This window comes from Urocitellus parryii, chromosome 6, assembly GCF_045843805.1.
Source record: "Urocitellus parryii isolate mUroPar1 chromosome 6, mUroPar1.hap1, whole genome shotgun sequence".
Classification (NCBI taxonomy): domain Eukaryota; kingdom Metazoa; phylum Chordata; class Mammalia; order Rodentia; family Sciuridae; genus Urocitellus; species Urocitellus parryii.
The window spans coordinates 177,354,759-177,373,217 of NC_135536.1; the positions used below are offsets into that span (position 1 = coordinate 177,354,759).

Below are 18,459 nucleotides of genomic sequence, written 5' to 3' on the forward strand. Positions count from 1 at the left end.
CCACCTAAAAGTCATAGCACATTTCAAAGAATAACAGGTAAAGCTAGGAAGGGATTTGATATTGCAGCTTTCTCTGTGATCCCAACATCACTACTTATTCACTTTTATTACAGAACTTAGCCATTTCAAATTATAACAGATCATTTTACATGTTTTAGTCTTTCCTATTACACTGTGAGATTCTTGAGAATCCAAGCAAAGTGCTCTCAGGACATAGTGCATTCAATAAACTAACAACTCATGAAAAAATAACACAAAATAAAATGCCACCCTAGGCACCTTAGCCAAACTCAGTGATGGTGTGAGTTTAAATGAAACATTTCAGAAGTGATCAAAACCAAAAAGTCTTTATATAGTAGTCAGCAATGTGATGCAAGGCTCAGCTGAAGGCAATTTCAAACAAGGGTCCTTTTGACAGGGTGGCCATTGCCCACGTTCCTCAGATACTATGGTCAAAGTAGTAAATGTGGTTCTCCAGAATGTACTTCCCCAAGATCTGGCAGTTTGAAAATACATTCCCCAGCCCCCCACTTCAACGACTCCTATATCCCTCTGACCTTTAATACTGTGTAACAGTAGATGAAAAATTGATTTTCTTTGGCTACTTATTTCATACCTGAAGAAAAAATATACTGTTTAAGGTGTCAAATATTTTTACACGCAACAAACCTGGCATGAATCTAACCTGTATGCACATTTTGGAGGTACAGGCGTAAATGTCAGTGCTATAATTTGTTATAGGGTTTCTGATGACCAGCAGTGAAAATGACCACGGTTTCTCACAATTCAAACCACTTTTACGTAAATGTGAACTTTTCCTAAAACAGCCAAGGGAGAGAACTTTCCATCCAAGCTCATAGAGTCCCTTAGAGATACTGATAGCATTGTTCACTGGGTTAGGTGTTCTTTAAAAAAAATCCTACAAATATTAGTTTCTTTCTGGGCCTATGCTTTGACCTTTAATAAAAATGTGCTTCAAGACACCAGTTATTAAAATGAAAGGAACAATTTTTCATGTCTGAACAACTGCCATTTCACATAATCAGGCCCTCAGAAGGCCATACCTTACAAGTCAACAGTGTTTAAAAAAAAAAAAATTGGTTACTTCATTTAAATTGCTCACTTACCAAACATGAAGTAGGGTTATAAGAAACCATGAATTGAAAGTATCAGGCATCTGGCACCCTAGAAAATAATAATAAAGCATAAATGTGAGAATTTAGATGAAGCATATTAATTATATTTAAAATGCTGGTAAGGGTTTGTTCAATGAAAATATTTGGCAGTGTAGTACTCTCAGATTATGCTACTACGGAGAAGATCGGTGGAAACATAAGGCGAGACCATGGGCTGAAAGAGTACTGCATACAGTAGTCCAGCTTTCTAGTTTCAGCCTTTGCTATATGGCCTTGGGCAAATCATGTCCTTCCTCTCAGTCTCAGTTTTCTCATTTTGCACAAGGTGGCCTAGAGTAGTCCCTAGGATACCCTCCAACTTCCACATGATTCTATAGTATTTTCCCTTCCTGGGCTTGAATTCTATTTTTTTTTTAATAAGCACTAATAAGACTAAGCTATATTCTCAGCCCTGATCTGTAATCTTTTTTTTAATATTTTATTTACATTTTAGTTTTCGGCAGACACAACATCTTTGTATGTGGTGCTGAGGATTGAACCCGGGCCGCACCCATGCCAGGGGAGTGTGCTACCGCTTGAGCCATATCCCCAGCCCCATGGGCTTGAATTCTAAAAATCTAAGCTAAGACCACCTCCCCTACTCTACTCAAATATCATCTTTTTTTTCACTGTAGCCTTACTGAGAAATTTAAGCCTTTCTGGTCTCCTTTTCCTATCTTCTTTAAGGTGACCCAGTGGTGTGGTCATGGTTATACTTAACAATTTACCCAAATAACCAGGAGAAAAAAGTGGGATTCTTGAGAGTTGTAGCTGAACAAGAAAGCAGATTTTACCTAATCAAAGGCTTTCATCACCCCCAGGAATGACAAAACTGGGCAGGGCTTCTTCTTGGTTTCAGATCCCACAAATCAGATCTGTGATCAAACATCCAAGCCTCTCAATTCTCAGATCTCTAAAATGTTTCTGGCTGGAAAAGGGATCTCCCACTGAATGTACCCTCCTTATTTCATGACAAGGAGAAAAGCTGGAGCAAAAGGATGAAGAAGCAAGAGAATCTGAGAAATGTGGACACTTCTGGCAGAGTCTATCCTTTGGAGCAATGACTCAAGAAAGAAGTCGCATTCTCTTTCAGCAATTGATGAGGTATATAATTACTAAATGATAATGAATAGGGATCACTTGGAGATAAAAACATAGGCATGATCCTTTGAGGTACACTAACACTACCAATACTAATAAGGAGCAGAAATTCATTGTGGGTTTACTATGTGCCAGACATTATGAGCTTCACATGTATTAGCTCAACCAATCCTCCCAACAACCCTATTAGGTAAGAATTGATATTATCCTCATTTGACAGGTGAGAAAACTTAGAGAGATTAAGATAATTGCTCAAAGTCATATAGCCATGAAATAAGACACCTGGCATCAAATTCACATCTGCTTGATTCCAAATACTATGCTCTTTTTGGTGGGGAGAGTGTGTGTGTGGTACAGGAAATTGAATCCAAGAGCTCTACCATGGAGCTATATCTCCAACCCTTTTTATTTTTTATTTTGAGACAGGGTCTCACTAAATTGCCCAGGCTGACCTCAAATTGGTAACCCACCTGCCTCTGCCTCCTGAGTCACTGGGATTACAAGCATGCACCACAATGCCTGGCCCAAATACTGTGTTTTTAATTGCTACTCTAACTGCCTAACATCCAACATCCAACATCCAACAGGGCTCATGCTACATGCCAGGTCTACTACTAGTCATCTTAATATATTATCACACTTAATCCTCACTTTAACCCTGGAGGGAAGCATTGTAATCCTCTCTTTAGAGGTGAGGAAACAGACTCAGAAAGGCTAAGTGACTTGCGGGCAGCCACAATATTAAGATGCTAGTGGCAGGGCTGGGGTTTGAATCCAGGTCTGTCACTAAGTGACACCAAAATACTCTGGAGAGCCTATTGGGAGGTGCCCTGCAGCTGTCAAGTGGACTTCCTCTCTGAGCCCAGCAGGAGGGAGGTGAAGGCTGGCCTGGCCAGGCTCAGCTATTAAGACACACGCCATCTGAGAGTGGGCCAACAGCCCTCCACCTAGAACCAGAATAGCCCTGAGAAACTCTCAAGCCTGGATCTGAAGTTGGGTCTTTTCTTGGATGCTAGAACAAAACATTAAAAAGAAAAGTTTTCTTGGAAGTCTGTCTTTCAATCTGGAAAATGAAATTTGGCTGCTTCTAAAGGACAATCTGTTCAACTGCTAACTCTACATCAAAGCTTCTCAGCAGCCTCCAGGAGCCTTTCCAATTTTCTCAGAGAGGGAATCAGCACTTAGACTGGAAAGCACAGACAGACAGACAGGCCAGCAGCTGGACCTGGGTCACAATTTCCCCTTCTTGGGGTCAGCTCAGGGCTGATGATGAGAAGAGAGCTGGTACATGATTGAGTCCTTGTACCCACTGGTGTTGAAACAGAAACCCACAGAGAAAAGCCCTAAAAATAACACCAATGAAGGCTGACTGTGAGCAACACAAAAGTACAGCAGATTCTTTAGCTCGACCAAAAGTCCTTACATACTTCAAAATTAAAACCTGCAAAAGCCTTTGCAATGATCACATTCCTCCAGCGCATACATGGAGCATTATTTTCTGAGACTAGGTACACTTCCTTTCTTTACACCAAGTTAAAAAAAAATTTAAATAATCCATTACTGTTGAAGGAAGGCAGTATTAACACATTTTAATATGGGGTCAGGCTGGGTACTTTTAATCCCAGCAGCTCGGGAGGCTGAGGCAGGAGGATCACAAGTTCAAGGCCAGCCTCAGCAATGGCAAAGCGCTAAACAACTCAGTGAGACCCTGTCTCTAAATAAAATACAAAATACGGCTAAGAATGTGGCTCAGTGGTCAAGCGCCCCTGAGTTCAATCCCCAGTACAAAAATAAATAAATTATACACACACACACACACACACAGAGTCAGACTGTATGGTTCAAAACCTTGACTCTTTCCCTTACTTGCTACATGACTCTGGGTTAAGTTACTTAGCCTCTCAGTGCCTCAGCTGTCTTCTCTGTATAAATGGGGAGAATAAGATAACCTACCTTAAACAGTCTTTGTGAGGATTCAATTAGCTAAGGCCTATAAAATGTTTAATGAAATGGTTTGTATTTAATAGGCACTCAAAAAATACTTGTTATTGTTTTACAATGAATTATTTAAATATTAGGGTTTAAATTATCTTTGAAAATCCTTACTAATAGTTAAGATTGCATCAAAAAAATGACAGGGGTGAACCTTGACTGAGTTTTGAACTAAGAACTTATTAATTAAGGCTTCTCCTCTCCAAGGTAATCAGCTTCTTAAGGACTAATGACAAAAACTCTGCAGGCAATGGTGTGGGATTAAATAAGTTTTACTGATTGGCCACCTCTACTCTAGTTTTTTTTTTTTTTTCTTTTTTCTTTTTTTTTTTTGTACAGGGGATTGAACTTAGGGACACTCAACCACTGAGCCATATCCCCAGCCTTATTTTTTTTTTTTAAGAGACAGGATCTCACTGAATTGCCCAGTGCCTCACTTTTTGCTGAGGCTGGCTTTGAACTTAAGATCCTCCTGCCTTAGCCTCCTAAGCCACTAGGATTACAAGCGTGCACCACGTTGCCTGGCCAAACTGCTCTTAGTAGAACTGATCTCCTAACACCAGTCAGAAAACTGCCATGTATTGTAGGCATGCTGCTCGATTATGATGGGCAAGGGGCATTATTCAAACATCTTAGAAACAAAAGCAGTTGCTCATATTAGAAACAACAGCAGCTGAAAAAAAATTTTTTTCATTTTAACCCTTGTTATAAAAAATGTGCTGCATAGAGAGAGGCTAGGGTTGTGGCTCAGCAGTACAGCACTGGCCTCACACAGGCACCACATAAAAATAAATAAATAAAATAACGGTATTGTGTCCAAATACCACTAAAAAATATTTTTTTAAAAAAATGTGCTGCTTTCCAATATTTATGAATTCTCTAAACATCCATTTTTTATAAACTTCTGACAATAATTTTGTAATCAGAGAAGAAAATCTATTTATTTTCAACAATTAAATTCAATTAGACTTAAAAAAGAATGAAAGAAAAGAAACAACAGAAGCTACTAAGGTATCTTATCACTCAGAATCCCCAATATCTAACTCTCTAGATTTAAACCTATGAACACCAAGGCTGTGAAATGACAGAGAGTCTATAACTCTTTTGTGAGAGACTGTCCAGGAGTTTGACAGGCATAACATATTGTGAGTAAACAACTCACTCACATATAATCCTCAAGAAAGGGCTCTAGCTTCACTTTTGCTGAGGAAGGATAATGCTGGCCAGTTGCCTGAGGCTCTCAAGTCTCAGGACTCTAAAAGGTAAGCCCTACAAAATCGAACATCAGAGTGAACAATGGCCAATGTAAAGGTGTGACAGGATATGTGTTTGTGTGTGTGTGTGTGTGTGTGTGTGTGTTTGTGTGTTTCCTTTTCTGATTCTAAACTTGCCTGGCCTACTCTATAGAATCCAAACGACAAGAAATTCTCATTATTTTAAAGATTTTTTTTTTAATCTTTTGCCTCCAGATGGTACTTTCCAAATTTGCTCCCTTTTTATTCACTAGCTGTACTTGAAACCACTTTGGTTTGATTTTAAAACTTAACCTACCCATGAATGATAAAGATGAGTATACTACAAATGAACTACTATTGGTCTTTAAGGGCAATTTTCTAAGTCTTAGAAAATCTTAGACCCTAGAGGGGTGTCACTGAAATATTTACTGACACCTTAGACAACTATATTTAATGACAAAGCTAAGACAAAGCCCGCTGAGATATATACACCATAGCATATAGAAACAGTTTATACAACACTAACACACATCTCACAGATGTGGCTCTCATTGAAATATAATCAAGTATGCTGGGTGCAGTGGCACATGCCTATAATCCCAGTGCCTTGGGAGGCTAAGGCAGGACGATCACAAATTCAAGGCCAGCCTCAGCAATTTAGTGAGTTCCTAAGCAATCTGGCAAGACCTTATCTCAAAAAACAAAAAGGGCTAGGGATGTGGTTCAGAGGTAAAGCATCTGGGTTCAATCCCTAGTACCAACATAATAGTAAAACTATTAATATAGATCACAATTCCTAATCTGCAGTTATATTCATTCACAGGCAATGTTACAGTGAGAAAATCTCTAGATTTTAAGAAAGACAACACAGGTACAAGGCCTGGCTCTCAACTGTTTCTGAAAACAAAACAAAAATAAACTTTTCTTAAGTTTGTAGTTTACAACAGGCTATGAATTGAAACTTGACATATTAACTTAGATGTGTAATAATAATCCTATTATTCGACACTATAATACTAAGTAGCTAAAGAACCTTCAATAATGAAGAGCTTATTAAAACAAAATAGCTCGTAAACATTCTTTTAAATTAAGTATACTAAATTTAAGTTACTGTTGAATAAAATAATAATAGATATCTGAGGATGAAGTTTTTATTCAAAAGAGCAGCCAGATATGGTGGCACACACCTGAAATCTCAACTACTCAGGAAACTGAAGCAGGGATAACAGGTTTGAGACCAGCGTGGGCAACTCAGCAAAATCTTCTCTAAAAATAAAATTAAAAAAAAAAAAAAAAGAACTGTCGGGCTGGGGTTGTAGCTCAGTGGTACAGCACTTGCCTAGCACATGTGAGGCAATGGGTTGGATCCTCAGCACCACATAAAAATAAATTTTAAAAAATAGGGGCTGGGAATGTGGCTCAAGCGGTAGCTCGCTCACCTGGCATGCGTGCAGCCCGGGTTCGATTCTCAGCACCACATACAAACAAAGATGTTGTGTCCACCGAAAACTAAAAAATAAATATTAAAAATTCTCTCTCTCTCTCTCTCTCTCTCTCTCTCTGTCTCAAAAAAAAAAGTTTTAAAAAAAATAAAAAATAAAAATAAAGGTATTGTGTCCATCTACAATTAAAATTTTTTTTAAAAAAAGGACTGGGGCCAAGTGCAGTGGCACAAGCCTGTGATCCTGGTGGCTTTAGAGGCTGAGGCAGGAGAATGGCAAGTTCAAAGCCAGCCTCAGTGAAAGCGAGGCACTAAGCAATTCAGTGAGACCATGTCTCTAAATAAAATACAAAACAGGGCTGGGGATGTGGCTTAGTGGTCGAGTGCCCCTGAATTCAATCCCCAGAACCCAAAAAGAAAAGAAAGACTGGAGATGTAGCTCAGTATGCACAAGGAACTGGGTTCAATACCCAGCACCACAAATAAAAGAAAAAGAAAAAGATATGTATGTATATATGATGGGAAATATTTAAGTATATAAATTCAAGAAACCACTTAAGGAAAAAAATAGCTTTTAATAATAATAGTTTATTCATTATGTAGGAAATTATATTTCCTCCTTTTGGACTAATTCATCCTACAATGAGAAATTGTTATACCTTTTTTTTTAATTTTTATATTTTTTTATTGGTTGTTCAAAACATTACAAAGCTCATGATGTATCATCTTTCATACATTTGACTCAACTGGGTTATGAACTCCCATTTTTACCCCAAATACAAATTGGAGAATCACATCGGTTACACACTCACATTTTTACCTAATGGCATATAAGTGACTTGTATTCTGCTACCTTTCCTATCCCCTACTATCCCCCCTCCCCCCCCACCCATCATCCTTCTCTACCTCATCTGCTGTTGTTCAATTCTCTCCCTTGTTCCACCCCTCCCCCCGTTTCCCCTCACATCCTCTTCTATGTAATTTTGTATAACACTGAGGGCCTCCTACCATTTCCATATGTTTTCCCTTCTCTCTCCCTTTCTCTCCCCCCACTCGTCTTTGTTTAATGTTAATCTTTTCCTCATGCTCTTCCTCCCTGTTCTGTTCTTAGTTGCTCTCTTTATATCAAAGAAGACATTTGGCATTTGTTTTTTAAGGATTGGCTAGCTTCGCTTAGCATAATCTGCTCTAATGCCATCCATTTCCCTGCAAATTCTATGATTTTGTCATTTTTTATTGCTGCGTAGTACTCCATTTTGTATAGATGCCACATTTTTTTTATCCATTCATCTATTGATGGGCATCTAGGTTGGTTCCACAGTCTAGCTATTGTGAATTGTGCCGCTATGATCATTGATGTGGCAGTATCCCTATAGTACGCTCTTTTAAGATCCTCAGGGAATAGTCCGAGGAGGGCGATAGCTGGGTCAAATGGTGGATCCATCCCCAGCTTTCCCAGGTATCTCCATACTGCTTTCCAAATTGGCCTTACCAATTTACAGTCCCACCAGCAGTGTACAAGTGTACCCTTTTCCCCACATCCTCGCCAACACTTATTGTTGTTTGACTTCATAATGGCTGCCAATCTTACTGGAGTGAGATGTTATCTTAGGGTGGTTTTGATTTGCATGAGAAATTGTTATAGCTTTTGACAAAGAATAAGTAAGAAATGGAAAATGGACAATTAATTGGGATTACAACTGAATATGGTACTTCAAGTCTCTAATGTCAGTCTGCTGAAACAGTAAAATAAAACAACTTGTGTTTGATTTTTAAAAACAGAATAGTTATTGGGGCTGAGACTGTAGCTCATTGGCAGAGCACTCACCTAGCACATGTAAGGCACTGGGTTCAATCCTTAGCACCACATAAAAATGAAACAAATAAAATAAAGGCATGCTGTCCGTCTATGACTACAAAAAAAAATTTTTAAACAGAATAGTTATTAAATAATCACGACTGCATCTATCTTTCTTCATTATTGCTAACATTATACAATAATGAACATTACTGCAACACATTATAAATGTGTGGTCAGAAAACAATATCAGATTCATAAACCTTCTAGGTATTTGCTCTTTTGAGGAAATGGCTATACTATAGCATGCTCTTCCTTCTAAAATCTGTGGAACTGGAAATGGTTTCAATTCTTCCAGTAATTTCATAAGTACTCATTTTAATTAACTTTGTTAATAGCTACAACAGTTTATAGCATCAAAATTAATATTGTATTGATAAAATCAACAGCCAGGGGAGGTCTAAGCTAGACCTCTTTTGGAAAGCAATTTATCAATCAGCTATAAACAATAAAATTATATGAGCCTTTCAAACCAATAGTCCTTTAACAGAAGAAAAATCTTGAGGCTTACTCCAGAATTGACTAAAATAATTAAAAACTAGAAACAAAGGAAGAATGACTGGCAAAAAGTCCATGTCAAAATGCTAACTAAGGGCTGGGGCTGTAGCTCAGTGGCAGAGTGCTTGCACTCTGAGCACATGTGAGGCACTGGGTTCGATCTTTAGCACTGCATAAAAATTAACAAATAAAATACAGGCATGCTGTCCACACACAACTACTCCCCCCAAAATTTTTTTAAATGCTAATTAAAACATCCTCAATGTAAAACAGGTATGGTCACTACAAGTTCTCTGACTTTAAAAAGACACATGTACAGGAGGATGATAAAGTCAAAGTACTAGACAAATTTGTAGGGGTTTTCCAAATTTGTTAAAAAAAAATGATTTATTTCTATTAATCTGTTGTTTTTTATTCTACCAAGAGAAAAACAGCTTGTATTATATACTTTGTGCAGGAAAAATTGTTTCACAAATGATTTTTTAAATGTCTATCCTATTAAAATGCATCCATAAAAATGAAAAATAGATTCACTTTCCTGTCCAGAATTATTAAATAGTAACTTACTTAGAAAGAATTCCTCGAAGTCAGTTTTCTCCACACAGCTAGTATACATGCGCAGGGCTGCAATCTTAATTTTCTAGACAAAGAGAACAAAAAACTTAACACAGGACCAAGAGGATATTCCAGTATCATAAGAAATGGGTCATAAAATCATACATTTCTTCAACTAGAAGGGTCTAAAACCTATCTCTAGGCAATTTAATCTAATAACATTTTGGTTTTTTTTGGGGGGGGGTTGGTACTGGGGATTGAACCCCCTGCCGTTTTTGTTTTGTTTTTTTTTTTTTTTTTTTGAGACAGGATATTGCTAATTGGCTTAACCCCTGGCCAAGATGCATGCAGACTGACTTTAAATTTGCCATCCTCCTGCCTGAGGGAAAGGATCCCTATAATCCCTAGCCTTGCAGAGATTGGAGATTAGAGATTACAGGTGTGCACCACAACTCCCCACCCAGCTGACATTTTTTTCTAGCCATTTTCTAGCCACAACTTTATACAATGTTAAGAATGTTAGCATGAAAATGTCAAAGATTTCTCTCAATACTTAAATGAAATCACTCCTTTTAATTTTTCACCACATGTGAACTTCTAAGCTGATGTTCAACATTATCCACAACAACTCTTTATACTCTGAAATCCTTTATATTAAAAAATTACTTAGGGTTGGGGTTGTAGCTCAGTGGTAAAGAGTTTGTCTAGTACTGGTGAGGCACTGGATTCAATCCTCAGCACGCATAAAAATAAATAAATAAAATTACCTATTATTTTTACCAAAATCAAATAAAAACCTTTCATCTTTTCCTTAAAAACATTACTAATCAGTCTATAAATCTTTTATTTTTTTTGGAGGGGGAATCTTTTCCATATTGTCTTTAGTTTTAATAGTTTGTAGATTAACAATACTATATATATAAACAAAAGTTTCTAATGAATATAAAATACAGTAGAACACTCAACCTTTTTCTATTTCCCAAAGTAATAAGAATTTTCTCTTGGGGGCTGGGGATGTGGCCCAAGCGGTAGCGCGCTCGCCTGGCATGCGTGCGGCCTGGGTTCGATCCTCAGCACCACATACAAACAAAGATGTTGTGTCCGCCGAGAACTAAAAAATAAATATTAAAATTCTCTCTCTCTCTCTCTCTCTCTCTCTCTCTCTCTCTCTCTCAAAAAAAAAAAAATTCATCTGGAGAATATCTTTAAAAAAAAAAAGAATTTTCTCAGGATTTTATTTATTTATTTGTTTGTTTGTTTATTTATTTTTGGTGCCAGGGATACTGTACCACTGAGCCACATCACATCTCTATCCCTTTTTATTTTTAGACAGGATCTTACTAAGTTGCTTGGGGCCTTGCTAAATTGTTGAGGCTGGTCTCAAACTTGCAATCCTCCTGCCTTCAACCTCCCAAGACACTGAGATTACAGGCGTATGCCACCCTGCCCAGCTTAGGATCTTGATATAAATGACAATTCTAACTTATTTGCTAACCTATATACTTAAGATTTGTATATTTTACTGTATGTAATTTATGCCTTAATAAAGACAAATCTAAAAATCAAAAGTAAATTCCTTTGAATTGTGCCTGATGTTACACTGTACACCTGGAATCCCTGCTACTCAGGAGGCTGGGCAGAAAGATCATTAGTGTGAGACCAGCCTAAGCAATTTAGTGATACCTTGTCTCAAAATGAAATTGGGAAGGTGTGGGGATGTAGTGCAATGGTAGAGGCAAGCACAAGGCAAGCACAAGCCCTGGGTTCAATCCCCAGTACTGGGTAGGGGAGGGGAAGAGCTAAACTGAATTGTTAAAAGTCTGAAGACCAACTCAGTGCTACAGAAACATATTTTCAAGGATTTTTAAAACATCTCATTAAGAGGGCAAGATATCATACACCTGTAATCCCAGTGATTTGGGAGGCTGAGGTGGGAGGATTGAAAGTTCAAGGCTAACCTCAGCAACTCAATGAGACCCTGTCTAAAAAAAAAGTGGGGAGCTAAGGACATGACTCAGTGGGAAAGTGCCCTTGGATTCAATCCCCAGAACCCCCCCACCAAAAAAATTTTTTTCCATTAAGGATACAACTAACTTAAATTAGCACATCAAGGAAACCACTTGTAGAAGTTTTATTTTTCTTTCTTAAAAAGACAGGAAGGGGCTGGGGTTGTGGCTCAGCTGTAGAGCGCTTGACTATTAAGTGCGAGGCCCTGGGTTCTATCCTTAGCACCACATAAAAATAAAAAAAACAAAATAAAGGTATTGTGTACAACTAAAAAATAAATATTTTTTAAAAAAAGACAGGGAAGTATTCTCTTCAGCAGCACATATACTAAAATTGGAATGATAAAGAAAAGATTAGCATTGCCCCTTCGCAAGAATGACACACAAATCTGTGAAGCATTCCATATTTTTGTGTACAACCAGTGACTTGAAAAATTGTGCTCTATATGTGTAATATGAAATGAATTGCATTCTGCCGTCATATATAAATAAATAATTTAGTAAAAATAATATGCAAACAAAAACATGCACAGACTAAGAATGGCATAGCAATTGAAGACAAGCAATGTCCAATTCACTGGAACTGTTAATAAAACTTCAAATCACCAAAGATAAACTATACCCAATGCTATACAATGTTCATATTTTTCTATACATTCTAGAGTCAAAAAAAAAACCCCAAAACCAAAACAGTATTCTCTGATGAGCAGAAATGCCTATAATAAATTAAGCCAGGATTATGTTTCTGATTGTAATGAAGATTTGTTAATTTGAGGTCTATCATATTTTCAAAGCCTTTTATCTAAAGTTTATATGGAAAAAAAACGAACACATAAACAAATGAAAATCAGATATATAAGTCTGGGGAGTAAATCAGCAGTTTAGAAGTCTACCTTTAAATAAAATTCATGGTAAAACTCTAAAAAAGAAGAGCAAATTAAACCGAAAAGCAAGCAGAAAGAATGATAGCCTAAAAAATAGAAACCAATGAAAAATAATATAGAAAATCAAAGAACCTAAATTTGGTTCTTTTAAAATATCAGTAAAATTAGCCAGAGGGGAGGAAGAAAAGAAAATACTGGGGAATCACAGTAACCAAATTATATTGTTACATGTACAAATATGTAACAATAAATCTCACCATTATGTATAATAATTATACACAACTATAATGCATCAATAAAAATATGGAAAAAATAAAATCAAACTGGAAAAATTTGAAAATAAATAAATAAAATTAGCCAGATTTATCAAAGAAATAAAACAGAGGATTTAAAGTGCCAATATCAAGAATCAGAGAGGGGACATAACTAGATATCTTAAAGGCATTAATAGGATAATGAGATAATATTATGAACAACCATGGGCAATGAATGTGATTACTTAAATGAAATGGGCAGATTTTTGAAAGCTACAAACTAGCAAAACTCACAAGGATAAATAAATAACAGGTATAGTCCTGTATCTCTCAAAGAAATTTGATTTGTGGTTAAAAACTTTCCCATAAAGAAAACTGCAGGTCCAGATGGCATCTTACAGAATTACACCCAATATTTATTTTTATTTTGTGCTACTGGGAATTAACTTGGGGGATCCTCAACCACTGAGCTACATCCTTCAATCCCTTTTACTTTTTGTTTTGAGACAAGGGTTTCCCTAAATTCCTAGGCTGACCTCAAGCCTGAGATCTTCCTGTCTCAGCCTTCCTGGTCCCTGAGATTATACGCATGTACCATCACACCTGGCTCGTGTCATTTCTTTAAATGTTGGGTACAGCCACACACTCTTCTAATCCCAGCAACTCCAAGGCTAAGGCAGGAGGACTAGGAGGCTGAGGCAGGAAGATTGCAAGTTCAAGGCCAGCCTAGGCAACTTAGTGAAACCCAGTCTCAAAACAAAAAAATAAAAAGGGCTGGGGGACGTAACTCAGCATGAGAGCACCCCTGGATGGGATCCCCAGTATTTAAAAAAAAAAAAAAGGAAAGAAAGAAAGAAAAGAAAAAGAAATAAAGAAGGAAACAATACCAAAGCTACACTTCTGGTAAAGTAGAGAAAAAGAACATTTCACAACTCATTTATAAGACCATTATCCTGATATCAAAATCAGTCATTAGGAGAAAGCTAAACTTCTGGGCGTGATGCTATAATCCCAGCAGCTTGAGTGGCTGAGACAGGAGGATTGCGAGTTCAAAGCCAGCCTTAGCCCTGGCAAGGAGCTAAACAACTCAGTGAGACCCTGTTTCTAAATAAAATATAAAATAGGGCTGGGGATGTGGCTTAGTGGTTGAGTACCCCTGAGTTCAATCCCTGGTACCAAAAAAAAAAAAAGAAAGCAAGCTAGGGGCTGGGGATGTGGCTCAAGCGTTAGCGCGCTCACCTGACATGCATGTGGCCCGGGTTCGATCCTCAGCACCATATACAAACAAAGATGTTGTGTCCGCCAAAAACTAAAAAAATAAGTATTGAAAAAATTCCCTCTCTCTCCCTCTCTCTTCCCTCTCTCTCTTTAAAAAAAAAAATAGAAGAAAGAAAGAAAGCTAAACTTTACAATTATAATCTTAATAAACATAGTTGCAAAATTCCTTAATAAAATATATAAAAAGGACAATATATCATGATCAAGTGGGATTTATCCATAAATGCAAGTTGATTCAACACTGGCAAATCAATCGATGTAATTCACCCATATCAAAATATAAAAATAAGAGAAGAAAACCTGTTTAACTTTGTTAACATCTGCAGTTATTTTAAGTACTTAACCACAGAATACATTTTGGGAAGCACTGATCTGTACAATCCTCTAAATAGTGCTATCATTATACTACTATTATGGCCTTCTCAGGTCTATTCCTAACCTTGAGATGGGAATTCTGGAAATCCCTTAGTTTTCCACCTCATTTCACAATGTTCTAGGAGCTGAAAATAGAGAGGAAAACAAAACAGACAAAAATCTGTGCCCTTTAGAAACTTATGGCGTTGTCCAACTCTAGATCAGTTTATAATTTTAACTAAAATCCCTAATTATTTCTTTCTTTCTTTTTTTTTTTTTTTTTAATCCTGCAGTTTCCTTTAGGTTCCTCTATATAAAGTCTGTTAGGTTCACAATTAATCACCCTGCCCTAGGAAAAGCAGACTTGCCTCCAAGGACCATGTCTCTCCTTGAGAAGGAAGCTTTCCCCTATAATATGTTCATGAAAAAGCACTCATTACAAATAATGAAGAGTTCACCAGATTGGCTTGGATATTTATACAGTGCTCAAACTGTAGAAATCAAGAGCATTTTACAGTTCTTCACTTTTCCTGCAGCAAAGCCAAGCCTTTATACTTGGGTGAGCCATTTTCCTGGACAAATCTCTAAAGCAAGTCCCTGAAGATTATCACACAGGGACTGGACATAATAAATGGAAAGAAGTTATCCAAGAATTATGCATTAATATAAGTTAAAGAGGTAAATGGACTAAACTTCCACCAAGTCAATACAAGCTGTTCTGGTCCTTGGATGATTTCATGTTTATTTCATTCTAACTTTGGAAGGCTTCGTCAGGCTACTTGACCGAAACAGAAGTATCTAGGACAGCTTTAGGATGATCTCCCAGAAACTGATAGTTTCTGTACTGAATTCTATGCATTCTATTCTGTACTGGAATTCCTTCTTCAGCATTCTTGACTCATGAATGGGCCCTTGTTCAAATAAGATCAATGACTTTTTGCAAGGCTACCTATCCTACTGAAGAACAGTTCTTAGATTTTCATTGTACTGAACTTAAATCTGCTTCATATAATATTCATTAGACATTTTTCTGGCCATTGGAGTAACTCAGATAAGCATCCCTGTTTCCTTCAACCATTCTTTATTCAACAGTTTCTAAACTTCCACAAGACTCACTGTCCAACTCTGAATATATTCCAGTTTTTCATGTCCTTCAGAACAAAAATAAATTTTGGGCTCAATGCTAATACAAAACCTATCCATTCCATGACATATGCTAGAATCATGGCATGTGCTGTCCTTTCTTATATGATATTGCTATACAAATATAATGTAAAAGAGTGGTTATTTCAGGACACTACAAGAAATAAGGAAAAGCTACATTTAAAATCCTAATTATGGGCTGGGGCTGTAGCTCAGTGGTAGAGCACTTGCCTCACATGTGTGAGGTACTGGGTTCAATCCTCAGCACTACATAAAAATAAGTAAAGATACTGTATGTCCATCTACAACTAAAAAAAATTTTTAAAAAAAGTTTTTAAAAATCCTAATTATGACTCTAAAGAAAAATGGGAACTATACATGAAAACATTAAAGAAAAGTATAAAGACATTTGATACTGCTGACATGGACAGATAAGCCAGCATTTTACTTCCTAATGAAATACATAAAGAATTCTATAAATGCAATCAAATACAAGTGTCTAGCCATAGATTTCTGAGTTAACATTGTTGAAAGGGCTCTTTAGTTTTTCAAAATGGAGGCTGGATGGTGGTACACACCAGTAATCCCAGCAACTTGGAGGCTGATATAGAAGCATCAAAAGTTCAAGGCTGGGGCTGGGGATGTGGCTCAAGCGGTAGTGCGCTCGCCTGGCATGCGTGCGGCCCGGGTTCAATCCTCGGCACCACATACAAACAAAGATGTTGTGTCCGCCAAAAACTGAAAAAATAAATACTGAAATATATACTCTCTCTCTCTCTCTCTCTCTCTCTCTCTCTCTTTAAAAAAAAAAAAGTTCAAGGCTGTGCCAGGCACGGTAGCACACACACCTTTAATCTCAGGAGGCAGGAGGATCACAAATTCAAAGCCAGCCTCAGCAAAAGCAAGGCACTAAGCAACTCAGTGAGACCTTGTCTCTAAATAAAATACAAATTAGGGCTGGGGATGTGGCTGGGTGGTGGAGTGCCCGAGTTCAATCCCCAGTACCAAAAAAAAAAAAAAAAAAAATTAAAAGCTCCTCTGAGGAACTTAGCAAGACCCTATCTATAAATAAAAAGTAAAAAGAGTTGGGGGGCTAGGGTGGTGGCTCAGTGATAGAGCATTTGCCTAGCATGTGTGAGGCACTGGGTTCAATTCTCAGCACCGCATATAAATAAATAAAATAAAGGTCCATTGACAACTAAAAAATATCTTTAAAAAAAAGGGGGTGGGGTCAGAGATATAGCTCAGCAGTAAAGAGCCTCTCGGTTCAATTCTTGGAAATAAAGGGGAAGTGGGGGAGTTGTATCTAGATTTTCCCAACACAACCATAGTAGAATGGTAGACTTTGGTATTTTGCTGTCATAAGTTTTAAAAACAAAAATTATAGAAAGTAGACAATGCCACATCACAAAGATATTTTTTAATGCAAACATTAGGAATTTAGTTGAGGTCACAAAGGGAACCAAAAAAAATCAGAGGCTAACCTAAGCTACAAGAGTGAAGAAATGTTCTTGATGATTTAGTAATCCTCCAAATGGTAGCCAATTTTCCCTCTGGAATCATTAAAAAAAAAAAAAAAAAAAAACAGACTAGACAAAGCATATGGTAGTAACCAAGTGGAACCCAATCACCAAGAAATGAATAAAACAGTAAATTTTTCTTTTCTTTCTTTTTTCTGCTTTCATTTCCCTCTTCTAATTTTCTTTTTTTTTTTTTTTTTTTTTTTTTTTTTTTTTATTTTTTATTTTTTATTTTTTTTTTATTGGTCGTTCATAACATTACATACCTCTTCTAATTTTCAAACAAAACATATTTCAAGTTTTAAAATCTAAATCACTACCTTTTTTAAAAAATAGGGGGAAAGATTCTGGTTAATACATTACTAAATAAGTCAATAATTTAATAACCGTCAAAGAATTAAGATGAAAAATACATACATACACACACACACACACACACACACACACATATATAACTTTAATAAACTTAATATTTCCTTGATGATTTGGAAAGTACCTCATAACCTCAGGGTCTCAAGAATATCATTACTACTTAGCATTTGTGCCCTCTCTATACATTTCAAAAATCCCCTAATAAAAAATAAACAAATTCTTGTGCAATCAGTGCTGACTTTTCAGAATTCACAAACAAAGCAAAACCTCTATCTGCTGTAGTAATGACTGTTAGGAAGAGAAAGCAAGTAAAAAGAAACAAAGAGTAGAGTCCATATTAAAACTGAAATTCTAATTTGAATCCAACTTGTTAAAACAGTATAAATGTCATTACTTATTTTCAGCAAAATTATGACATTTTCTAGAAATGTCTTTCCTACCACTTTGTGTTGGTATGCTCTGACTTACAACTGACAATGATTAGACTTATCAAATATTCTAGCAACCTTGAAAGGCATTAAGAGACACCTTGCCACAGTGATAGAATAGTCATAGGAAATAAGTGGGATGAGAAGAACAGAATCACTAATGTTCTATTGTTCTAAATTGACTAAAGGTATAAATAAGAACCAGTATACACCTGATAGAGAGAGAACACTCATTCATTTACAGCAACTACTGTATAAGAAATAAAGTGCTAGGTCAAGTATTGACAAGAAGTCAATTATAACAAAGTCATGGAGTCAATTTTAATAAAAAAGATGCTTTTTCTAAAATTTTAAAGAATGTCACT

At 36.7% G+C, this 18,459-nt stretch overlaps 1 protein-coding gene and 1 non-coding gene across 4 annotated transcripts in view; one reads left to right on the forward strand and one right to left on the reverse strand.

The window, feature by feature from the left end:
- Window positions 1-18,459, reverse strand: part of Uqcc1 (ubiquinol-cytochrome c reductase complex assembly factor 1) — a 93,902-nt gene that overhangs the window by 57,111 nt on the left and 18,332 nt on the right. For all 3 annotated transcript variants that reach the window (XM_026383169.2, XM_026383167.2, XM_026383170.2), the window contains exons 5-6: window positions 9,868-9,940; window positions 1,128-1,185 (exon numbers count right to left, since the gene is read on the reverse strand). In XM_026383169.2, the coding sequence (XP_026238954.1) occupies window positions 1,128-1,185; window positions 9,868-9,940 (131 nt within the window). The remainder of the gene's footprint in view (window positions 1-1,127; window positions 1,186-9,867; window positions 9,941-18,459) is intronic.
- LOC113179019 (U6 spliceosomal RNA) lies at window positions 12,166-12,272 on the forward strand. The gene has a single exon (XR_003300313.1). It is a non-coding gene; the product is annotated as a U6 spliceosomal RNA (small nuclear RNA).